Source organism: Colletes gigas, unplaced genomic scaffold (genome assembly GCF_013123115.1).
Source record: "Colletes gigas isolate AHSC1104 unplaced genomic scaffold, ASM1312311v1 Colletes_gigas_Sc00003, whole genome shotgun sequence".
NCBI classification, from domain to species: domain Eukaryota; kingdom Metazoa; phylum Arthropoda; class Insecta; order Hymenoptera; family Colletidae; genus Colletes; species Colletes gigas.
The window spans coordinates 4,315,200-4,341,624 of record NW_025106632.1 but is presented as its reverse complement, the minus strand read 5'-3'; the positions used below and the strand labels follow the sequence as shown (position 1 = coordinate 4,341,624).

Genomic DNA, 26,425 nt, shown 5'->3' with positions numbered 1-26,425 from the left:
GCTTACGCAACTGTTCGCAGGTTACCGTCTCACACGTGCAACTTTAAACGATAATAACTTTTAAACGAAGCCTCAATTAACAAATTACTATTCTTGAGTTTCGTCTTATTTTAACCTCCAGAATCTCCCATTAAATTTTTGTAGACCTACTCGCTCGGATATCAGAGAATAAGGTTATAAATTATTATTTATAAAATATATTTTTTATATCGAGCTCTGTGAAAGTGGTAAACTCTGGTTGTTGTCCTCCAGTTCGTGGCCACGGAAAGTGGACCGCGAGGACAGGTCTGGAAAGATGCATACCGAGAGTATGATCTCAATATCGTAAGAGGAGGTTTGCAATCAAGTCATCGACAGTAGTGGTAACGCCTGGTATAGTACTCTCAACCGTAGCAGAAGGGGCCCAACGTGCGTTGGGCCCCCGGTGGCTGCTGCACGGTCAGTCAGTCGGTCATCGTCTTTCGCTCGCGTTCTCCAGATTTGTGAGAACTATATACACACACCTCCGTTTCCTATCATGGTCCTCAGGCATTTTCCAATCGTCCTCGTGCAATTCGTCGCGCTGACGACCGTCGTGTTCTCGACGGAAGTGCGGTGGAGTGTTTTATCGCGGATGTCGAGCAGTGTTTGCGCTCTGCTCGCCTTCCCGTTGAACACGCATCAGTGGTCGTTGTTGGGATTCAATCTGTGGCCGAGTTCTAACACGAGTCCTCATCTTACCCAAACCGTCGAAAGACCGTACGATGGAAACGTTTTCGACAGATATTCCATCTCGAGGGGTAAGCTTCTAGGCCGCCATTTTCTGGCTCAGTCTCTCTTCCCTGTTCTTATTTATTTATTCATTCGATTATAAATACGTTTCGAGTCGCGAAAATATTGAAAGTCTGACGCAATAATTCTATAATTAAAATTTATTCGACGTATTGTTCGGACTTCGCGCGGATATCGTATTTTTTCAGCAACAGCGCAATTTTTCAACGCGTCGCGATTGAATAATGACGATGGCGTCGAACGCTGACGCGGGCAGTTTTATGCATTTAAAAAACCAGCTCGTCGAAAAATTCAATTGTTTTCCGAACGATGCAAAATACCACAGATGGACGTGCTTGAAATTATTTTTCGTCGCTGTCGTGATTTAATAAATAAAGTTTGGAAACGCGCCTGAACTCAACGTGACAATTGCATTTGATAATTTCTTACCACAAATATCGAATGCCCATGAATTATTTCGCTAATTGTTTATTCATTACCCATGTTTATCAATCCGAATAGAATGCAATTTTGCTACATGGAACGAAGCGCATAACACTCCATGAGCACAAGATTCAGGTAGCGTTAATTATAATATTCATGAATTACAAGAGCGCTGCGGGCAAACGGTTCTCGTGCGCATTTAAATTTCACGAATTCTAACAGTTACATTGAAATTGAGCCCCGTGAAATTCCCGTATCTCAAACGATAGAAGACTGTAGCTAGAGTTTTGCTTTAGAAAACATTGCGTAAAAATATCCTTAATCGTGTCGTTGGGTACAAAAATTCAGGCCTTTTCAATTTTCGAGAAACTATAGAATGCATTTAATATGCAAAAATATAAGAAACACGAGTGTGGCGTTACTTCTCGTACTCGCCACCAGAGGGCTACACTCTTGTGTCCCACGCAAGCACTCGATCGACAGTTTGTACATACGCTCCTCGACCAATCATCTAATATCTCGGCGCCTAAAACAGAGTTTGCTAGAATCGTCTTACTGGTGAGAATTATTCTATTTAGAGATGGAGACAATCCCCTACAAAGCTCTCTTACTTCATTAATTCATATTAATTAAGAATATAAATGTGCATAAAGATTCGCAGTCTTAGAAATAACCTAAGATTTTTCTGGTACATTCTTAAGGCTTGTAAGTCATAAGAAGGTGCAAAGAAATTCTTGTTCGATCGCGTGGAGTCTAAAATCCTTTTTAAAAGCGGCTTTGAGAGTTTTTGAGGTTAAAAAAGCGATCGTAAGTGAAACGTTGTATCGTAGAGCGCAATTTTGTCATTTCCTTTTGTTATTTTTGTTCTCACGTTTGCAACCCCTTGCAGTTCTAAACTTCTTTCCCATCCCCGTGCAAGAGGAGTGTCTGTCCCAGGACAAACGACGACGAGGCATATGCATGAACACGTATGAGTGCCGCATTCAGCAAGGAAAGTCCCATGGACCGTGTGCACTCGGTTTCGGCGTGTGCTGCATATGTAAGTCCAAACTATTATACCTCAAATCATTCGATTCGCGAACGTTTTATAGATTCTGTGCCCAGAATGTTCAAGCCGCGGTTACAAACGTTCGGGTACGTGGGCGTTGTTAAAATTTTCGAGAGCTTCGCGACGGATATCGATAATTAAACCGGGTGGCATTTCCGCGTTGCGTGTAATGAATTTTTCGTCATTTATCGCGACGATCAACGATCCGTTCCGTTCGATTGTTTCGACCGTTGAAATTCGCGAAAATTCTTGTCGAGGTAATCGTTAAACGACAGAGTGTGTTGCGTGCGTAGATTTTCGCGTGAAAAGTGATATTAGCCGATCCGGGCGCACGGAATGCAGAATTATTTTACCAGTTGATTCGCTATTCGAGCGGCCCCGTTAGAATCTTTTTATTATCCGCGTAATTTTAGTTAAAACATTTTCCGTGTTCGGTGTTCTTTTATTCGTATTTTCCTGCAGATTACTTCGAGCTCTCGTTGATATCGGGTTTTTAACGATACGATAAATTCTTCGTTTCATTTATGCAGCTATATTATAAAATTTTTGTCTAGCGCGTATTTAATTTTCTGAACTGCTTTTCAGTAAATTATTTTCAATGGATCTCGAGTCGTTTCATTTAGATTCAATGCACGTTTAAAAATGAAATTATATTAATATAAAATTATTATAGGATGGATATGCATAATGGTTCTCGCGCGAGGCAATTTTCTTAATGTTTGGAATCTGCTTTTAATCGATTTAATTGGTATTACGTGCTCGGGGAACCTATTTCCAATGAAATAATTGCCAATTCTTGAAAATCTGTTTTAAATTGAAACGACCCCGTTGTATAACAGGACTAGTGATAATTATTATATAACTGTCTTTTTATTATTCGTAATTATATGACGTAACCGTAGTTATTATTATCAGACTTTCGATTCAGTTTGCTGCTCGAGTGATTTTAGATAGGCTATAACGTTAATAATTTTGTTTATATTTCCATACTTCAAATTACCAATGGTGCAAGCTGCACTGCATACGAGAAAATAATTTTTCAAATATTTTCATATTTTTTTTTTTTATCCCTTGGCAATTTTACCTGCCGTAATGGCGGATTAACCGAGGCTTTGCCGTGCAGCGTGTGACGAGCGACGAAATTTACACCGCGCGAGTATTCGCCGGGTTAACAGAGTCGCGCGGATTTGTTTTATCCTGAAAATTAAATAAAATTTCCACTATCTGCACCGAATGTTTCCACCTACATCGTGTACCGCGAATCGCAAATTGCTCAGCCTTCTGTACCGAACCGCCGTACACGTTCTATTTTCATTTCGCGTGAACATTTCACGGATATCGTGTCTGAAACTTTGTTACGCGATGTATTCCGCCATTAATATCGGTAGAGTGAACTTGCTCCGAGATTTTACCGCTTTCCTGATGGAAACTTCCGTCGTATTGTATATGTGTACACGAGAGTATATGGCAAAATAATTGTACGAAAAAAATATGATTATTTTCATCGAATATGAAATTTTAGTTTCGCATGTTTATCTTTCAATGTAGCGTAAAAATTCGTTATTTTCTAGGAAATCGATTTTGAAAATCAACTAATCGTACGACTATACGAGGCAAAAAAAAATAAGAATATTTTTCGTTTCTCAGAGAGCATTCTCAATGCGTAGACTGTCGCGTGACCCACAGGTGGTACACGTCTTCTTTGAAAACAATTTCGATGTACTTAGACTGCAAATTAATCCGAATTAAAATTACTGATTTCGTTTCAAACTATACGAGGCAAAAAATAAGAATATTTTTCGTTTCTCAGAAAGAATTCCCAATGTATTGGCTGTCGCGTGACCCACATGTGGTACACGTCCTCTTCAAAAATAATTTTCATACACTTAGATTGAAAAGTAATCCGAATTAAAATAAGAATATTTTTCGTTTCTCAGAAAGCATTCTCAATGCGTTGGCTGTCGTGTGACCCACATGTGGTACACGGCCTCTTCAAAAATAATTTTAATACACTCGGATTGAAAAGTAATCCGAATTAAAATTACTCATTTCGTTGCAAACTACACGAGGCAAGAAATAAGAATATTTTTCGTTTCTCAGAGAGCATTCTCAATGCGTTGGCTGTCGCGTGACCTCCTGGTGGTACACGTCTTCTTTAAAAACAATTTCGATGTACTTAGACTGCAAATTAATCCCAATTAAAATTACTGATTTCGTTGCAAACTACACGAGGCAAAAAAATAAGAATATTTTTCGTTTCTCAGAAAGCATTCTAAATGCGTTGACTGTCGTGTGACCTCTTGGTGGTACACGTCTTCTTTAAAAACAATTTCGATATACTCAGATTGACAATTAATCCGAATTAAAATCAATCGTTTCGTTGTAAACTATACGAGGCAAAAGATAAGAATATTTTTTGTTTCTCAGAAAGCATTCTCAATGCGTTGGCTGTCGCGTGACCTCCTGGTGGTACACGTCTTCTTCAAAAACAATTTTAATATATAAATTTTGATGCAAGACTGCTATACTTGTATTTGTGACCCTTCTTCTGACGTCAAAGTTAATTTTGTTAGCTCCATAGTGATAGATTCTGCCAGCCACATATGACAGTATTTAATGACTCTATTTAAAAATAATTTCAATACATTCAGATTGAAAAGTAATCCGAGTTAAAATCACTCGTTTCGTTGCAAATTATACGAGGCAAAAAATAAGAATATTTTTCGTTTCATAGTAAGCATTCACAACGCGTTGGCTGTCGCGTGACCCACATGTGGCTCACGCCTGGATTAAAAAACCATTTTGATATACTCAGACTGACAATTAATCCGAATTAAAATTACTCGTTTCGTTGCGAACTATACGAGGCAAAAAATAAGAATATTTTTCGTTTCTCAGAAAACACGTTGGCGGTCGCGTGACCCGCCAGTGGTTCATGCCCCATTAAAAAACAATTTTAACACACTCAGACTGAAAAATGACACGAATTAAAATTGTCCAATTCGTCTCAATGTTCCATCATCCGACTAGTTGATGTTTTCGCTTCCAAACGACGCAAAAGATCGTTCATTTTTCAACGTCCTCTCCGCTCGCACGGCGCCGAATCGTAGAAAAATGTGTAACCGGGTAATCGGGACGCGCACCTTATTAACGACATCGATTGGTCGACATCGGTTTCCTGGTGGCAGGCGTTCGGTAATAATTCGGTTTAGTGAGCGTCGATTATTGTTAACGGTATCGCGATAGCTGCGCGCGGCCACAGGAACGATCTCGAGGAACGCGTTCTCGTTGGTCACGGAAAAGAAACGGGGAAAAGAGCACGTGAAACGGGAGGAACGAGAGGAAACGCTTGATACAAGCTCGCGTGCCCGGGGGAGAATGTATGGCACAAGTTATACAGTTATTTAATTGCCTCGTGTCTTGCTCGTGCGTCCCAGATAGACGATCGTCTCCTCGTCGACCTTTTCGCCAATTTCCTCCTCGCGATCGCCTTCAAAGGCCACTGGAACGCTATTAGACAATGTGCACCAGAACCATCGCGATTCTGCGCTCGTTTACTCGACCAGCCATCAACAAGTGACTCGTAAATCGCTGGCGAACCAACGAAAGAAACGAGATTGCATATAACAAGATACCAGGTGTCCGTGCATCAGCCATTTAAGAAAACGATGAAAATAAGGGCCACGATGGTCATATTCGTTACAGACAAAGCACGGTGTCCGCAATACCTTGTTACCACCGTCTGGGGAATTCCAGAGAATTCTCTTTTTCTCTCTTTTTTTGGAAACTTTTTATTCGGTACGGGAGGCGAGCAAGTTCTCAGAAATTAAATTTAAAATTTAAATTTAATTCGGTTCGAGCCGCCTACGGGTTAACGATGTAAAAAATGTATAATATGAGTAGAATAAACAGGGAATTACGGTTGTCTAGTACCCAACTCCTGGATCAGTTTTATTATTTTACAATTTTGTCAAGAATTCCTCGACTTTTACGCTCCTACGTAACATTAACACGTTCACTGTCCAATGTCTCAGCGTCGTATCGAATAGCACGGCGGTGTGCCCCATATACGTGTCACGAACAGTGAACGTGTTGATAATTGAAAAATAAAATAAATCGTGAAATTTAACGCTCGTACATAATATTAATACTAGAACTACCAAACCAGTCAAAATTACCCATTTCTAATAAAACTTGTAAAGAATTTACTCGACTGAATTTTTGAAAAATCGTAATTTTCTATAAGAGAATAATTCATTGCATTATATATTTCTTCGCGTGTCTATCGTTTCAATTTCCTTGGTACAAATAAACACACTATAATTGTCGGTAGTTCTAGTGTTAATTGGTCTGTTCGAAATATATCGTATCATTCGTTGAAGTATAATATATATTTGACACAATTTCATTTACATCCATTATTCAATTTACAATTAACAAAACGGTCAATGAATGGAACGAACGTATGTGTGCTGATGATCAGTATTTTTTACGGTCGTTCAATATAGGTGCACGTAACACGTGTGCCCGTGTAATCCGTCACAAAGAACACAGGCCGTTATTTCGCGTGCATTAAATACACGTGTACGTGTGTTGCAAGCAGAGCCGCTTATTTCGCGTGTACACGTGTTTTGGCCAGAGCCCGCTCACTTCGTGCGTATACGTGCTTTAACTATTTATTACTTAGCAGCGAGATGGTTAAGTTTATGCGTGTATCAGTGCACCAGTTTACACGTGTACGGACGCTTGACAAATACCAGCGCCGAAACTACAAACGCATCTGCATTTCGACTGTTCGAACAATTTACTATTTGCATATTTTACGCATATTCGCTGGGATATCAAATTTGAATATTTAAATTAGTATTCAAATGGCTCTATTTTAATATCGTATCCAAGAATCAATCGACTATTGTGGGTCAAATAAGACAGTATTTATTTATTTTCATTACGTGAAAACAGTTGTGATTATTTTCTACCTAAAATTTCAAAGAGAAAATTTTTTTATTTGATTTTTGGATTCTATTTGGTTGGACAATTCAATCGTCGACATTTTGCTGATATTTATGAGTAGGGAAATTCAATAATGAACAATTTGTATTGTATTTGGTTGGACAATTTAATTGCCGCCATTTTGGTAATATTTATAAGTAGGGAAAATCAATAATGAACAATTTTTGGAGTCGTATCGTCAGTGTGGAAGCACCTTGCGAAGAAAATTGTTTTATTTGATTTCTTGTATTGTATTTGGACAATTTAATTGCCGCCATTTTGCTACTATTTATAAGTCTGTAAGTTCAATAATGAACAATTTTTCGAGTCGTATCGTCATCAGCGTGGAAACACCTTGTGAAGAAAATTGTTTTATTTGATTTCTTGTATTGTATTTGGACAATTTAATTGCCGCCATTTTGCTGATATTTATAAGTCTGTAAGTTCAATAATGAACAATTTTTCGAGTCGTATCGTCATCCGCGTGGAAACACCTTGTGAAGAAAATTGTTTTATTTGATTTCTTGTATTGTATTTGGACAATTTAATTGCCGCCATTTTGCTGATATTTATAAGTCTGTAAGTTCAATAATGAACAATTTTTCGAGTCGTATCGTCATCAGCGTGGAAACACCTTGTGAAGAAAATTGTTTTATTTGATTTCTTGTATTGTATTTGGACAATTTAATTGCCGCCATTTTGCTGATATTTATAAGTCTGTAAATTCAATATTGAACAATTTTTCGAGTCGTATCGTCATCAGCGTGGAAACACCTTGTATTTAGTTTGAAACCTGCAATTAATTAACACGTTGACTGCCAATTTAGAACGATAAAATTGTTCACGAGACGAAAACTTTGATTTTAGACAATTGTAAACTACATAACTTAAAACTCATCGTAGTACTTATATTCATAACTTCAATAAAATTTATTTTCTTTAACATGTCAACTTGAGAATTGTTTTAGTTCCACTGTTGATGTGGCAGTAAAGTGTTAATTAGTTTGGACTTTATCTATTTTTTCTAACGAACTTTTCGATGTTCAATTCGATGGAACGCTGAAAGGCACTTTCTTGCCGAAAAGATCCATGAAAAGGACGTTGCACTACACCCGCGGGTCAAATACCCGTAAACTTCCACGTCTATGGGCCGCTTAACACGTTAACGAATCTGAACGATCACTAAAATTAGATCAAACTGAGCTAAGTAAGTAACTTCTATCGATTTTGTAGACCTAACAACGTCGCTGTGCTCGCCGGATAATTATTACAAATATACAATGCCAGTTCGTCGACCTACCGATTCAAAAATATCTCATATTTCGATAAAAGCCAAAAATAAAATTCTTTCAAACTCAAAATACTGACAAATATCAATCGTTCAATTCTTTAGAATTCATCAGAATAGTTAATACACTATTTAATAGAGGTATTAAAATAAAAATAATTACAGGTTTCTTATTGAAAATTCCAATATTACTTTTTGGTAGATACAATGGACTCGCGATACAAAATTTTAGCATAACGTTGCACACAATTTCAATTCTTTAGAATTTATCAGAATGGTTAACCCCTTAACGCTCATATTTTTCGGGTTAATTAACAATAATCAGTTTTCTTTATTGGATTTGTTTCTAAAAATGTGGTTTTTGTTAATTACAATGTTGTATCCAACGTATAATTTGAAGGAAAACAAATATTATCATCCCTTAAACCATTAGATTCAATAAATATCGTTTTTCAAAGCAGTCAGACTCGGGCATGAACGTTAAGGTGTTAATACACTATTTAATAGAGGTATTAAAATAAAAATGATTACAGGTTTCTTATTGAAAATTCCAATATTACTTTTTGGCAGATTCAATGGACTCGCGATACAAAATTTTAGCGAATCGTTGCCTGCAATTTCAAAATCAATTCTCCTGAAAACAATTTTGTTCCATGTTTTCGATTTATTTTTGCCTATAGAACCGTCGTACAGCTCCATAGTAGGTTATTGTAACACACACAAGGTGTTTCGAAGTACAAAAAAACAATCAATTTTTGCTCTCACTCCGACGCGTTTCATATAACAAATAACAAATTTTCATTCTTATTCCAATGCGTTTCGTCACCAATATAGAATCGTAATGATATTCGTGACGAGTCATCTTAAAAATTACACGAAGTTCCAAAGCGATCAGAGCCGCGGGTGTTGCAGGAGGGAACGCAATGTTGATATTCGCTCCAGATAACTTTTGCACGAACGTGCATTGAATTTCTGAGCGACCGGGGCGATATTACTTTCAAAACTCCGACTATTACAATTTTGTTTGCGAACTATAGCGGCCGGCAATGCATAAAACGGGGTTGTATCTGACGTAATTCTCGGCGGTTCGAGTCGCCATTAGCCCCACGGTGAGAAATTTTATTCCGACCGCGATAAGACGCGGTCTGTCAACTATCGAACGTTTATCTCGACTTTTTCTTGTCAATTTTTATTTTCGTGGTCTGCGTAGAACATCGAGGAACAATATTTTCGAGATCACCGAGGCGGAAGAGTCACGATGCACGGTCAATATCGATGCAGTTAAAATTATAGCTCGGTTGGGAAGTTTCGACAGGCAAAGCCAAAGTTTCGTTGTTAGAAACTTTGGAGTTATTCGTGACTGTGTCGGTAAAATTTGAACGATTTCCCCACGAAGCTATTAACCATACCCGGTACCGTTTATTGCCCACTTCACGGATGAATTATGCGCCCGAGCCGTAATCTTTTCTACGCTCCGACTTTAATTGGGACGTAATCGTTTTTATGAATGATTCGGAGAGAAAGTATTTTTAGTCGGACGGTGAACGGATCTTCCTATCAGTCGGCTCTCGGTCAGTAACACCTGTTTTACATACTATTACGCATAACTGAATATATTCTTTAGAGCCGAGACCGTAGTTTCAACCAGTTTCCGAATGTCTCGACCTTGTTTTTCAACTAGGCTACTTTTAATTCGCGCGGCGAGCTATTTTAAAACATCTCTGGCTCGGAACTTCTGCGTTCATTGTGTCGAGTCGGGTTCGTGAAAAATTGTTTGTTAACTATTTCGAGTGATTTTAGATTTTGACATTAAAGCACTCGTGTGCTTGCAATTATATTTGTTTTATTTGTTAGATGTGTTTTTTTAAGTTTGTGCAATGTAGAAGGTAAATGAATAGGTTGAGGATCGTATTATACGAAGAGGCAATGATAATTTTTATTTAAGTCACAGAATTTATATTTCTAACCTTTCTTTTGATGAGAAGACACTTGTGTGTTTGCAATTATATTTTTTATCTTATTTGTTACGCGTATTTTCTTAAGTTTGTCCAATGTAGAAGGTAAATAAATAGGTTGAGGATCGTATTATACGAAGAATTAGTGAGCAAGTGGAATTTTTATTTAAGACAATTGTAAGCTACTTAACTTAAAATTTGTCACTGTACTTATATTTGTGACCCTAATTTTGACGTAAAAATTAATTTTGTTAGCTTCTTCACCCCTGGGAAAAATTTTAATGGGGGATTCTAGAGGCCAAAATATTCTGAATTTTTTTCTTGAAAATGCGCAGGATTTCGGGGGTATGTCTATTCACCAAAAATGATTGTAATTGACCCCCGCAACGATAAATAATTTTTCCAGAACGATTCGAAATTTTTTAATTTTGTCGACTTTGTCCACCCACTCGAATTTTTTTCTCGAAAATGCGCAGGATTTCGGGGTTGTGTCTATTCACCAAAAATGATTGTAATTGACCCCTGCAATGATAAATAATTTTTCCAGAACGATTCGAAATTTTTTAATTTAATCGATTTTGTCCACCCACTCGAATTTTTTTCTCGAAAGTGCGTAAGATTTCGGGGTTGTGTCTATTGACCAAAAATGATTGTAATTGACCCCTGCAACCGACAATAATTTTTCCAGCATGATTTGAAATTTTTTTTTTCGCCGAAAAATTCCAGCAACTACCCCCTTGTCGATTTTTCTTGAAAATTCATTTTTAACTTTTACTAATTTTGTTTGACGCTGTACAGAAATGTTGTCTGATACTTTTTTGTAGGTACTCATAAGCACTATTTCAGAAAAAAATTTCAATGAAATCCATTGAGTATTGTAGGAGTTATGGCCGTTTGAAAATTGGACCATTTTTATGGGGTTTTTCTAACTTTACGGGGCCAAGGAACAACTTTTTCAATATTGTTAGAATTTCTACATATTTTATACTAAAATACGCGTCGTTTGCCTTTTGAAATATTAAAATCCTCCGATCCGTTCGGGAGTTATGATTTTTTAAAGATATTTTCAAGGAACCATTTCTGACCAGAAATTATATTTTCGGTAAGGAATTTTTTTCTCGAAAGTGCGTAGGATTTCGGGGGTATGTGTAATGACCAAAAATGATTGTAATCGACCCCCGCAACTGAAAATAATTTTTCCAGAACGATTTGAAATTTTTGAATTTAATTATTAATAACTTTTTAACGAAGCCTCCATCAACAAATTGCTATTCTTGATTTTCGTCTTATTTTTGCCTCTAGAATCCCCCATTAAAATTTTTCCCAGGGTTGACCGAATACCCTGTATATGACAGTATTTAATGGCCTTATCTAAAAATACTTTTAATACACTCAGACTGAAAATTAATCCGAATTAAAATACTCGATTCATTGTTAACTATACGAGGCAAAAAATAAGTATATTTTCCGTTCCTTAGAAAATACTTTCAACGCGTTGGCTGTCGCGTGACCCACCGGTGGCACACGCCCTATGTTGAAAACAATTTTGATATATAAATTTTGATTTTAAACAACTGACCTTTCTTTTGACATAAAAATTAATTTAATTAATTCCATAGTGAAAAATTCTGTCAGCCATATATGGCAGTACTTAATGGCTCTATCTAAAAATAATTTTAATACACTCAGACTGAAAATTAATCCGAATTAAAATACTCGATTCATTGTTAACTATACGAGGCAAAAAATAAGTATATTTTCCGTTCCTTAGAAAATACTTTCAACGCGTTGGCTGTCGCGTGACCCACCGGTGGTACACGCCCTATGTTGAAAACAATTTTGATATATAAATTTTGATTTTAAACAACTGACCTTTCTTTTGACATAAAAATTAATTTAATCAGTTCCATAGTAAAAAATCCAGTCAGCCAAATATGGCATAAATGCGATTTTGCATGCTTGGTGGGTTCTGCAGGAGGATAAGGGCGTAAGGGAAATGAAATGAGAGGATAGTTTGAGAAGTTTAGGCCTTAAAGACCTAACGAGACACGGTTTTCTGCAGAGACGCCGCTCTATCAATTTTTGAGGTTGCCCACTGGCTTGTTTCCCGGGCGAAAAGGGGAAGAAAAACGTCCGCGCGGAACTGCCAACCGTTTCCTCGGGGTCGCGGCTGGCTGAATAGAGTCTCCGTGACTCTTAAACGACCGCTGAATGGATGAATGTGAACTCATTATCGGGGCTCGAGGCTGCTTACGAGACCGTCTCGGATCGCGATTAATAAACCCCTGCGCCCGAAAACAGTTTACTCAAAATTTCGAAACCGCTCGAAATGACCCTCCGTAATTGCTTGTTAGCGGTTTCGCGCCACGAAACTACTCCGGGGGAAGCTTTCACTAATTATACACTAAAAATGTAAATTACGCAGCTGCTTGATCTTTGAACATCATTTTCACTCGGTTAAGAAATCGTCGCTTTTCGTACGATTCGCTTACCTAGAGACGCTCGAGCTTAAAAATAATCTTTGTACAAGTTTATAACGCCGTGAAAATAATACAAATTTATATTACATGGTACACGTATCGTTTTTTTAATTAACGTTATTTCATTTTAACATTTGGTCGCTGGGAGCTTTTCAAAAATGCATCAATTAGAAGTAAACATTTTATTCAGAGGAAAACATGAAGTACAGTTTTCCCAGTTTCGAAAGAGCATTTCTTTGAAAATCTGCCAAATTAAATATATAAAAATACGTCCATAAAATAAAACCCATCTGCATCTAATTATTGTCTAAACATAAATCTCGTTATTACATATATGGTGTCTCTGATTGTGTCAAAGATCGACTTTGCATCGGGGAAAAATAATTTAATAATCTTGCCAGTGCATCGAAATGTACGTAATATTTTTGCCCGAGTGTTCGAAGCAAAAAATTGTTTCGCCGCTTTCTAAAATAACGGTAGTCGAAAATGACGGTTGTTTTTCAAGGAATCGTCGCCAATTTATTCGCAGGCGAGACAAGATCGGAGACACGTACGGCACATGCTATTCAGTTACCAGCCGTAATCAATGATCTCGTCACGTGTTAGGTGTTAAACTGGTTTCTTGGCATTAATCTTAGTCGCATTGTACACGTAAACACGGTATACGCGTGCTATCTCGTCGCGTATCATAATTCATCGTGTACCGTTGTCACAGTTTCCCTGTCGCGGGTGTACAGTAACTTCTTTTTCCCGTTATCAACGGCGACATAAAAATATCAGCGACGCCGCGTACAAACGTAAAACCAAGGATGAGACGCGACCCCCACGGTCAATCGACGATTGTTCGAATCCCTCATAAATATGGACGCTGTACAAAGCGATGCTACGTACTGTTCAAGATGAAATTCAAATGCTGTACCAATATGCTAGGCGGACGTAAAAAGAAAAAAAAAGAATTTCATCGCTCGGTTCGCTAAGCTGCGAATACGCGTGCAAAAATGTACGAAAGGAGGCGAAAGAAACCGGGTGAAAAATTTATATCGCCTCCACGATCTTTTTATCGTTGTTCAATTGACTGAATAATGCGTAATTCGCGGTAAAAAAAAAAGAAAAATACAGATTTTGAGTCTTCTTAAATAATTCGAAAGTCTAGAGACGTCCTCGATGTTTGTTTATTTAAGAAATGTATTTTTCAAATAGAAAATATTTCTAACGCGTTGGCTGTCGCGTGGCCTGCCGGTGGTACACGCCCTATTAAAAACCAATTATCATATGCTCAGAATGGAAGGTGATTCGAATTAAAATTGCATGATTCTAGCAAACTATACGAGGCAAAAGATAAGAATATTTTTCGTTTCTCAGAAAACATTCTCAATGCGTTAACTGCCCGGTGATCCGCATGTGGTTCACGCTCGGTTTAAAAACAATTTCCGAATTGAAATTACTCGATTCGTTGCAAATTATAGGAGGCAAAAAATAAGAATATTTTACATTTCTCAGAAAACATTCTCAGTGCGTTGTCTGTCGCGTGACCTCCTGGTGGTACACGCCCCATTTAAAAACAATTTTTTTGAAAATTGCTTGATTCTAGCAAACTATACGAGGCAAAAGATAAGAAAATTTTTTATTCCTTAAAAAACACTTTCAACGCGTTGATTGCCACGGTGGTCACCGGTGACCGTCACTTTGAACTCACAACGCGTTGCAATATTGTTTGCAATGGAAGAACCCTGATACTTGCAAAATAGGTAAATAACAAGGAAACGTTGTCCTTAACCCTCAAGTGTATTATTGGGACCGCAAGTTTAAACAAATAATCGTTTAATACATGCAACTGTAATAATTTAAAAATGTATATAATCCTCCATCAGTTAATTATTTTTTAAATGCCTCAAGTTGATTTCCATTTGCCAATTTGGTAAAAATCAACATCAAGCAATACAATCCACTCGAGACTCCGGAGTCCACTTAAGGGTTAAATTTCCCAACGAGAGCTCGACTTACGAATTCGTTATCTCGCTCGCTTCACCGTTCGTCACGAAAGCCCGCGAGCCCTTGGTTCACGCGAAAAACAAAATCTTTATCGACGCACGTGATCGCAACACACTCCGAGCTCGCGAACGCACTCGAATTCGTTGTATCCGCGGCCGGAGACCGGATCAATATTTTCGAGCCGCCGGGAAAGAACGATTTTCCACGCGTGGAAATGGCCCGATGCCCCGTGACCGTTCACGGTCCGTTCTCTTTCGTCGCCCAACGTTACGCGTTTCTTTTGCACGCAAGTCACGGCGAGCTGCGCGGACGTGGTGCAAAATAATCTGACCTACGTAATCAGCCCTGGTTTCCCCAACCTCATCGACTGGCCCATGAACTGTTCGGTGGTCGTACGGAAGATCGATAGGCAGGTCAGCCAGCTCAGGATCGATTTCGTCCACTTCAACATAGTAAGCCACGCAGCTCTATCATTCTTTGCCCCACTAACGGCATGTTAACCCCTCGGAATACTACGCATTCGTGATTTCAACCCCCGTTTCACCCTCCCCTCCACCCACCCTCCACTCAAAGCAAACGCGACACGCGCTGGCCAAACAAATCTGTTGACCTTTAATCGTCGACTCGACGGTTCGCTAACCGAAATACCTTTTCCAACCTTCTGATACCTTCGTCGCCGCCATAGGGTCGCCGAGGGGACGGCTCCTGTAAAATTCAACCCGGTCGACGCATGAAATTGCGTCGTTATAAATTAACTGGTCGACTCGGGTTGGAAGAATGAATTTTTTAGAGGGGCCGTTTAGAAAAAGGTTCAGGGGGGTTCGCTACCCTTTGCACGGGGGGTAGTGGAGCATTTATGGTCGTGTAATAAGGCTCTTTCGACGCCACGAATGTTTAAATAAAATTTAAATTTACTGCAGGAGGAAAATATCTCGAGATTAGTGGAACGATTATTTCTATTTGCCCGACGCCATTTTCTGTCTTAATAGAATATATTTTTTATTTTTACATTGAATGTTACAAATAATTTAGAATATAAATGGATAGCAATATATTAGTGATGAATTATTTCAATTTGCCCGACGCCATTTTGAGGGAACCTCCATTTTCTGTTTTATTTTGCTGGTTAATCCTTAATAGAATATATTCTTTATTTTTACATTGAATGTCACTAATAATTTAGAATATACATATGGAATGGCAATATATTATATTAGGGATGAATTATTTCAATTTGCCCGACGCCATTTTGAAGGAACTTCCTCCATTTTCTGTTTTATATTGCTGTTTAATTCTTAATTGAATATATTTTTTATTTTTACATTAAATGTCACTAATAATTTAGAATATAAATGGAATAGCAATATATTAGTGATGAATTATTTCAATTTGCCCGACGCCATTTTGAGGGAACCTCCATTTTCTGTTTTATTTTGCTGTTTAATTCTCAATCGAATATACCTTTTATTTTTACTATGTATTTGAATAAAAGGAATGCGTAGTATTCCGTGGAATATTCTATCACTAACGATTAACGAAAAATACTAATTTATATGCCCCCCATTAACAGCACTATTTTTATCTAAAATATTTATCATATCTTGCATAATTTAAGGACTATACAGGTATAGATAAAACGAATTTCGATACGAGAGTATTTTCCTTAATTTTCCTGGGTCCATTTTGATCCCAACCTCAATTTTATTATTTCCTATTTTTATATATCGTTTTTAATTAAATTTTTACAAAATTCTCGCGTACCTACTATTATCAATAAAACGAACGGTTCGCGGGATCGTGAAAAAGTTTGGCGGTTTTTGTTTTTTTTTTTTTTGTTTACGAATTCGACGGACGATCGAGGACCCGGAATAAACTACGCCTGACATAACAGAAATGTTTGCCGTTCCCCGGCAAAGTCGCGGGAATTTAGTTTATGTTTCGCTAACTACGTTGCGGGGAAGGTTTTTTTTTTCTCGCATTCCCGATGGCTTTTTCCGTTATATTTCATTGTATATAGAGGGCCCTTTTGTTTCGTGCGGCCGGATAAAACTTGAAACGCTTCCACGGGCTGGGTAAATTAAGTTACAAACTCCGGAATTTTTAATGGGGGCTTCCAGGGAACTTGTACATCTCCTCGAACCACGATTTAAGCGAACTTTAACGCTAAACAGTTTTTAAAATAACGCGTGAGTCGGTGGTTGTAACGGAATCGCGCGAGTTTCGAGGTACGAGGCGACCAGGGAGGTAAGGTCGCCATCTTTGAATCGCAGGATTCAATTTAAAAATGGCACTGTTTCGTTGAAGTTTTTTTATGTTACAGATTTGCTATCAAAGTTACAAGTCAAATAGAAATGGAAAATGCAACAAATTTTGGAAGTGAATATAGGAGAAACATATTTTGGGGTTGCAACCACCCTTCAAACTTTCATTCTTTTATTTTAAATAAGTGACACAGATTTTAGGGTTGCAACCACTCAAACTCTCATTTTTTTAATATTATTTCAAGTGCATTTACCATTTCTTTAAATAAGAGATAAATTTGGGGGTTGCAACCACCCTTTAAGCTTCCATTCTCTTATTTTAAATAAGTTTACCATTCTTCTTTAAATAAGAGGCACAAATTTTAAGGTTGCAATCACTCAAACTCTCATTTTTTTAATATTATTATAAGTGCATTTACCATTTTTTAAAAATAGGAGTCACAAATTTTTGGGGTAGCAACCACTCAAACTTCCACTCAGAAGAGTTAGAAAATATTATTTCAAGTGCATTTAAGTACCATTTCTTTAAATAAGAGTCACAAATTTTGGGGTTGCAACCACTCAAACTATCATTTTTTTAATATTATTATAAGTGCATTTAAGTACCATTTCTTTAAATAAGAGTCACAAATTTTGGGGTTGCAACCACTCAAACTCCCTTTTTTTAAATATTATTTCAAGTGCATTTATCATTTCTTTAAATAAGAGACACAAATTTTAGGGTTACAACCCTTCAAACTTCCACTCTTCTCATACTATTTTAAATGTATTTACCATTTCTTTACAATTTTTGACCACTAAAATTCAACGTATTTTAACTCTCGAAAAGAAAAAATTTTAAATGTAAATAAATGTACATTTTTCACAAACAATCGTATTCTTCTCAATTATATCGAGAGGCACAATCCACCGGGTGATCAATAAACTCCGGAAACGAAGTTAGCGAAAATTCCACGATGATACTTGTCGATAAAACCGTATAATATTCGATATTAGCGATCCTTTGGTGGGTGTTTTCATTAACATTGTTCAAACGCTTTCAATCTGCGTAAACGCTATGCAGTAATGGTCAAAATGATTCGTAATTTCTAATAAAAAATTGTAAAAAATTTATTGCATTGAATTTTTAAAAATTCACCGTAATTTTCTATTAGAGGGAACAAACATTTATTTCCCATTGTATTATACGTTTCTTCGAGTATCTGTTAATTTCTTTGGTACATGTAAATACACCGTAATTATCAGTCTGGCGTTTAATTATTCGAAGGATTAAAGTGGATAGTTTTATTAGAAAATTTTTCACCGTATCCCTGGCTCGCCTGTTGGTTAATTAATAAGCCGCGAGAATACGGTATGGCGGATCAAAGGTGGCCACAATCTACTGGCTCAAGTATTCGAGTAGCGTGGTATACATATGTATATGTATTGGCCGACTGATAAAAATCGCCCGCATTTACTGCACGGCTTGTTCATTCACGACACTTATCGATCGTCGTAGGGTCAACCCAACGCTAGGACGGGCGTATGTGACGAAGATATCATGGAAATCAGAAATGGAAGGAGCGTGTTTCAAATATGCGGCTGGAACAGTGGCCAGCATTGTAAGTAGAAGTTCCTTCGTGCTTTCTATTAACATTTATAATTTTACAATCTCATACGCGAAGGGGAATGCAAGTACTCTCATTGCAAAAAAATTACAGCCATAAAAAAGATTGAAATTTGAACCGAAAACGCATTTCATTTAAAATTCTAGATCACGAAGTCTGGAGATTGAAAAATCATACGATGATCGTGAAAATTGTATAATACGCGAATGGGAATGGAAGTATTCTTATTACAAAAAAATTCCAGCCATAAAAAAGATTAAAATTTGAACCGAAAACGCATTTTACTTAAAATTCTAGATCACGAAGTCTGGAGTTTTAAAAATCATACGATGATCGTAAAAATTGTATCATTATTTGTTTTCCTTTGTTTGCAGGAATTTATTAAAAATTTATGCGTAGTGGAAGTTTTAGTTGGCGATTGTTAATAAAAATTGTGTACTTATTGATGGATATTGATTTGAGGGGATGTTGACGTAACTTTGTTCCAGGTGGTGGTGATTCTGTGTTTTCAAGATCACCTTTGTAACTTGTTTTCCACAATACGTATGTCGCGTGCATGTGTGTCACTCGACTATTCTCGCGAGAGATCGACGTCACGTAGGTACGTGCGATGATTGCCTTCCCTACGGCTCGCACAAACGAATAAAGTATGAATTATAGACCAGTGTCAGATTATCCCTGATATATTATTCAGAATATTCGGCTGACCTATCTCACCCAACGACTGTCAACTTTTTTCAGAACATTTTTAAAAACAATTTTTATCACCGCTAAAACCATATTAAATTCATATATATATATATAAATTCATTACGTTTGCATTTAAATTCGAATAAATTGGCTCAAAATAAAGTCCTTTTTCTTGGATTTGGAACAGACTAAAAAAAAATTCAAAAATTAGGTAAAAAAAAGGAATATATGTATACAGGGTGTTCGGCCACCTCTAGCAAAAATTTTAATGAGCGATAGTAGAGGCCAAAATAAGACGAAAATCAAGAATACTAATTTGTTGATGGAAGTTTCGTTAAAAAGTTATTAACGTTTAAAGTGCCGCCCTTACTGAATTTTTTTCTCGAAAATGCGCAAGATTTCGGGGGTATGTCTATTCACCAAAAATGACTGTAATTGAACCCTACAACCGAAAATAATTTTTCCACGACGATTTGCAATTTTTTAATTTTCTTGAATAATTTCACACCTTCTCTATTTTTTTTCTCGAAAGTGGGCAGGATTTCGTGGGTATGTCTAATGACAAAAACTGATTGTAATTGACCCCCGCAACCGAAAATAATTTTTCCACATCGATTTGCAATTTTTTTTCTCCGTTGAAAAATTTAGGCACCTAATTGGATTTTCAGTAAGGAATTTTTTTCTCGAAAGTGCGTACAATTTCGGAGGTATGTGTAATGATAAAAAATGATTGTAATTGATCCCCGCAACCGAAAATAATTTTTTTAGAACGATTTGAAAAATTTTTTTTCGCCGAAAAATTTCAGCACCTACTCGATTTTTTTTCTCGAAAGTAGATAGGATTTCGGAGGTATGTGTACTCACCAAAAATGATTGTAGTTGACCCCCGCAACCGAAAATAATTTTTCCAGAACGATTTGAAATTTTTAAATTTAATTGTTAATAACTTTTTAACGAAGCTTCCATCAACAAATTAGTATTCTTGATTTTCGTCTTATTTTGGCCTCTACTATCGCTCATTAAAATTTTTGCTAGAGGTGGCCGAACACCCTGTATATACATATATACATATATTTTTAAGATTAGCAATAACAAGAAAAATTGTTATCACCGTTAGAACCGTATTAAATTAATATATATATATAGTATAAATAAATTCATTGCGTTTGCAATTTAAATTTGAATAAATCAGCTCAAAATGAAGTCCTTTTCTCTGGATTTGGAACAGACTAAAAAAAAAAAATTCAAAAAGTAGGTAAAAAAAAGGAATATATATTTTAAAGATTAGTAATGACAAAAACAATTTTTATCACCGTTAGAACCGTATTAAATTAATATATATATATATATAGTATAAATAAATTCATTGCATTTGCAATTTAAATTTGAATAAATCAGCTCAAAATGAAGTCCTTTTCTCTGGATTTGGAACAGACTAAAAAAAAAAAATTCAAAAAGTAGGTAAAAAAAAGGAATATATATTTTAAAGATTAGTAATAACAAAAATAAATTTATTACTTTCAAGTCTGTTCCAACGTTCTAAAGGTCCAGAAAATGTAGAATATTTTAATTTAAAAAATCGTACCATAAAATGGAGGGTTTAAATATGCCTGGTCGCCAAAAAAAATTCAAAAAGTAGATAAAATAAAGGGTTATATATATATATTTTTTTAAGGTTAGTAATAACAAAAATAAATTCATTACTTTCGAGTCTGTTCCAACGTTCTAAAAGTCCAGAAAATGTGGAATTTTTTAATTTAAAAAATCGTACCATAAAATGGAGGGATTAAATATGGTCACCAGGCAAGTAATTTTCAAATCGTGGTAATTTTCAAGTATTCGTAGCAAATGAATAAAATTACATGTAATTATAATATCACGAAAATTTACGCCATTGTATCAATATTGCGTGTCGATAATCTCGTTTATTTTCGAACACGCGAGTCAAGGGTTTCCGAAAATTATATTTCGTTTGCCCGGAGACCCGTGGCGTTCGAGTTGCGCGAGTCTTCTTGTTTCTCGTTACATAATACCGTTGGCGATTAATAAACCCAATCCGTGCGATAAATCTTCGCGGGAAGTTGGTGGGTCGCGATTAAAATCTCGGCAATATCGCTACTACGGAAAGGCGCGAAACGATCAATCTCCCGGGCAAAAACCGTAGCGCGAAAAGAAAAAAGAAAATTAATGCAAAGCAACGAGCGTTGAGAGACGATGCCTTCGCGTTCGTTTCTCGACTTTGCAATAGAGAAGCTCGATAAACTGAACAATTTCGTGCAGTTAAAATTCCATTATAAAATTGTTACTGAAAATCAATTTTCCACGAATTAAATCTGTGTTTCCTTTCTCATTTTTGGGTAATTTTAACGCGTCAAAATCAACTCTAGATTTGACGAAAATTCGTGATGATATTTTACCGAATAATTACAGTGGTTTTTAAAATTTCTGTTCGATTTGACGAGAAATAAATCTCTCGATCTTCGTAAGGTGTGCAAGGGTTCTCGAACGATAGACACACTTCGTGAAAAGATAGATAACTAATTGTTCCACTAATCGATGATTCAGGGCTCAACTGTACTAAGCACAGTTTCGCGTAATACTACATTGTATACGGAGCGTGTCATAATTCTCATCACTTATTGAACGCCTGATGTATATCAGTAGCTAAGTCGAGCTGAACAAGTCAAATAAGATCCCTGGATTTAGTTCGACGTCGGCCGTTGTCAAACGTTCCGTAGCTTTATTTATTTTAAACGGTATCAGATGACACCTGCTAGCTTGGCTTCTAAAGCCTCTGCTATAGTGTAATACAGTGATTCTCAACTCCTGGCGCCACAATGAAACATACACAAATGTGAAGCCACCGAAAGTACTGTCTTTTAATATTATAAATCAATAAATACGTGGCTCCACGTTGCAAAAATAAAGAATTAGGTTCAAATAACTAGCGACTCACAATGGTCATGATATCCATTTAATTATAGTCTTTTGGAGCACACTATAGTCTACGAACTTTAAATTCCCATGATCTGACAAATAAACACAGAAATAAATAACGTTTATCGTAGGGGAAGATAAGAAAGATTGCCAACCACTGATCTAATCGACTATTCTCCATCCAACCATCCACACCTCAACGCTCGAGCCCCCAAGGATCTTATTAAACCAGTCTGCACACATTTCATTTCATCATTCACCTGGAAAATTAAGAAATCGAAACGTTAATCCACTCAACAGCAAACAAACGAAATTAATTTAAAAAAACACCAACTATATTTCACCCTCTAAGCCAGACCTAACCTAAACCTTCAATAAAATATAATTCTCAGACTATTATTATCATCTATGGGTCACATCCGTTTCAACTTCGAACTAAATTCATTCTACACATATTTTATTCCACCATTCACCTGGAAAATTAAAAAAACGAAACTCCACTCCACTCAAGAGCAAACAAATACAATAATTTTCAAAATCACCCACGAATATTCCAACGAAAAATTGCCAATTTAATTACTCTGCTTTAAAAGAAGCATATCCGGTAGACCTTCAATAAAACATGATCTTCGAACTATTATTATCGTCTCACATCCGTTTTAACCTCTCTTTGCAGTGAATTGATCCGTTCAGACCGTATTTTTTACAGTGTACATAGACCTGGACGAGGACGATCAGCCCCTAACGTTGGACTTCCGGTTGCCCGGCGGTCTGCAGTCCCGCATGTGGGAGATGCGGATCGTCCAATTGGATTTCGAGCAGCGTGCGCCGATCGGATGTCTCCAGCACTTCCAAGGCTCGAACGGTACCCTGAAGACGCTGAATTATTTGTCCAACGGTAGATTCCTCGCCGACCAGGATTACCTGATTTGCGTGCGCCAAGAAAGGGGGATGTGCGGGATTTCCTACGTACCTTGCACAGCTGACTCGTTCCGAATAGGTCCGCGAAGGATGCAGGTCGCGAACCTGAACAACACCAGCTCCAACGAGTCCTTAGTTGTCGAGAATTCGGCTGGAAACTCGACGCAGAATATGACCAACGATGGCAATTCCGCGAACAACACGGACGTGGATATCGAGGGATCAGGAACGAGCCCCATGGAGCAGGAAATGGCTTCTTCGATTAACGCGTCGAATCCCATGGAGCAGGATGTCGCCTCGAATGGTCAGTCCAATGGCCAGGAACGATGCAGGGACAGGGTGCTCATCCCTTGTGACTTCGAGGAATTTATCACGGTAGTATCTTGGATTCTGCGAGGGCAGTAACTTTACCAATTTGTCCCACTGTTCCCCTTATTTTGGAGAAGCAGGTTACAGATCTCAGAGAAAAGAAAGAAGATTGCGTGGAAATTGAGTAGACTGCGGATTTATATATTAATTGATATGTATTAATAAAATGGAAGGTCTGTAGAGGGTTCTCTCAACCCTTAAATATAATAATTCTTATCAGTAAAGCAATTCTAGTGGTCGGTCGAGCGCTTGCGAGAGAGACAAGAGCTTGGCCCTCTGGCGGCGAGTACGGGAACTGACGCCACAGTAGTATCATGCTTTAAGTGTTTCTTATATTTTTGCATAGAAAGTGCATTCTGTAAAGTTTCCCATAATTGCATAAACATCCGCAGTCTACTAACAAATTGGTGAAAATGGACTTTGAAAATTTTGAATCTTTGCAGAAATTGTGTACAGTTAGAAGGATTTTAAAATTAGGCAAATTACAAATTGCAACACCTCCAATTCCCATACCTGGGAGTTGGTGAACCACGAATGGGAAAACTTTTACTTTTCCCAGTAAATATGTGCTTTAAATTTTGAGTGTTTTTGTTCCCAACTCGGTGCCAAAATAGCAAATGTACATGCTCGATAACAATGGTTATTACACGCTCAACTTGATTCATAAATGTGAGTTATTGTCCAGTTTAACAATGTCAGAACTTTGAACTCCAGAATTTATGGAATTGTACATTTGTGATTATGACACGAAGAGTATAATATATCTTTTATATTGTAAGAAACTATAGTAGTTTTTTAGAAATAGGCTTGTTTCCTCAAAAGAAGCGATTTAACTAGATTTATATGTACTTTATCTCTGCAAAATTCGCATTATTATATAAAATTTTTCTTCTGAGAAAAACTATTACATTATGCAAATTCTCTATATTTTTAGTATAAAATTTCTCTCAACCACGACTTACCTTTCTTTTCCCCTGCGATATACGCCAACGCTTATCGATCGAAATAATTGCTTCCTCGTAAGTACTCCGCAAAAAATTACCAATCGTGTAATGTTCGGTTGAAATAAAATTCCCGTAACTCGTTAACTACCTCTAATACGCCTTTCGTATTCATCACCATCTATCGATTCATGCGTTCGAGTCATTCGAACGAAGGTTTAAAATTTTACGTCTTCGAGAAAATTACGTGAAAAATTCGCGAGACAAAGCAATGGAAAAATCTCGAATGGAAAATCGTTGGATAGAATTTCGTTCCGCGAATGCAATTGTTTTCTCGCGCCAGGCCTGACATTGTAAAGACAGATCCTCGCGTAACGAAATATCGTAACTCTGGAAACACCGTTTTCCTTTCGTCGGCTTCGTCCATTTTTCATGACCGCTAACAATATGCATAACGCGTGACTTTGGCGAGCTCTGCGCCGTGAAATATTATGACGCGGATGCCAAAAGTCTGAAAATGTCATTTCCAAACACATTTCTTTCCGTTATTAATGTGTTTATTTAGTCAAACAATATTTTCGTGGGTATTTGGGAAACTATAAAATACATTTAAATGGTATTTATTCTAATTAATTTAACGTTTCGTGATTTCCAAAAATTTTAATGGGAAAATTAATTTGGACAACTATAAAATACTTTTAAATTGTATTTATTCTAATTAATTTAACATTTCGTGATTTCCAAAAATTTCCAAAATTTATAAACAGGGAGTTTCCGGGGGAAAATTTAAATGGAAGATTCTAGAGGCCAAAATAAGTCGAAAATCAAGAATAGTGATTTGTCAATTGAGGCTTCGTTTAGAAGTTATTAACGTTTGAACGCGATAGTGTGCACACTTTAACTTTAATCGTTAATAACTTTTTAACGGAGCCTCGATCAACAAATTGGTATTCTTGATTTTCGTCTTATTTTGGTCTCCAGAATCTCGCATTAAAATTTTTTCTTGATCCTATGAGATTTATTTGAATCAATTTTGTAATAGTACGAAATTATTAATTTTACGTAATTTGAAGAAACAAACGATAGAATTTTAAGGGATGGGATGGAATTAATGAAGTTTGGGGATCGTTAAGGAATTTAAATTTCATGTTTGGGAAATTTTGGTTGCAGCCTGGGAACAACGAGGCTGGAATTTGCAACCTCGAACACTGTGGTAATTCTCTGTGCGACGAGAACGAGGTGGACGAAGAAGGGAACTGTCGCGTGGAGACTTGGGCAACGCCCTTCCGTATAAGGGTGGCTTTTGGTCCTGGACAGGACACAGGGACCACGCTGGAGGACAATATTGGCATGTGTCTTGTGTACGAACAATTACCTTGCGTGTCTTGAACAGCTAGTGATAAACGAGTTCAGGAGTGGAAAGGTAGGAGTCTGAAATTCATACGGGTCGACCGTACATTAATACCCTTCAGTCAATCGATCATAGCCACATAAATATTTAAACCCTTCGCAGAGAGTAATTTCATACCTCTGGTGACGTATTTGTTTCATTTTTTTTTATATATCTGCGACTCACGATTTTATTTTTAACGTTTTGCGTTAACTTTACACTCTGGGTGAGATTCGTTTATGCTTCGTTTAATATTTACAAGATGAGGTGCACTGAAATTTTTAATTCTGTGGATTAGATTTTTTTTTTTTATTACTTACCTCGAATGCAGAATTTTTTTTTGTAGAGATGGCGCTCGAG

General features: G+C 36.9%; 1 protein-coding gene across 1 annotated transcript; it reads left to right on the top strand.

The window, feature by feature from the left end:
* The first annotated feature begins 517 nt into the window (after positions 1-517).
* Positions 518-26,155, top strand: LOC122404694. Its single transcript, XM_043408886.1, has 6 exons — positions 518-779; positions 2,084-2,233; positions 15,241-15,401; positions 18,709-18,811; positions 23,154-23,740; positions 25,846-26,155. The coding sequence occupies exons 1-6, from the start codon at positions 518-520 to the stop codon at positions 26,062-26,064; spliced, it is 1,482 nt and encodes a 493-aa protein (XP_043264821.1). The 3' UTR covers positions 26,065-26,155.
* The last annotated feature ends 270 nt before the right edge of the window (positions 26,156-26,425 follow it).

Bases quoted from the DNA above. Each gene is read 5' to 3' on its own strand.
- LOC122404694 (XM_043408886.1), top strand. From the start codon at position 518: ATGGTCCTCAGGCATTTTCCAATCGTCCTCGTGCAATTCGTCGCGCTG. The intron at 15,402-18,708 runs GTAAGCCACGCA...CGATCGTCGTAG, and splicing joins ATTTCGTCCACTTCAACATA to GGTCAACCCAACGCTAGGAC. The intron at 18,812-23,153 runs GTAAGTAGAAGT...TATTTTTTACAG, and splicing joins CTGGAACAGTGGCCAGCATT to TGTACATAGACCTGGACGAG.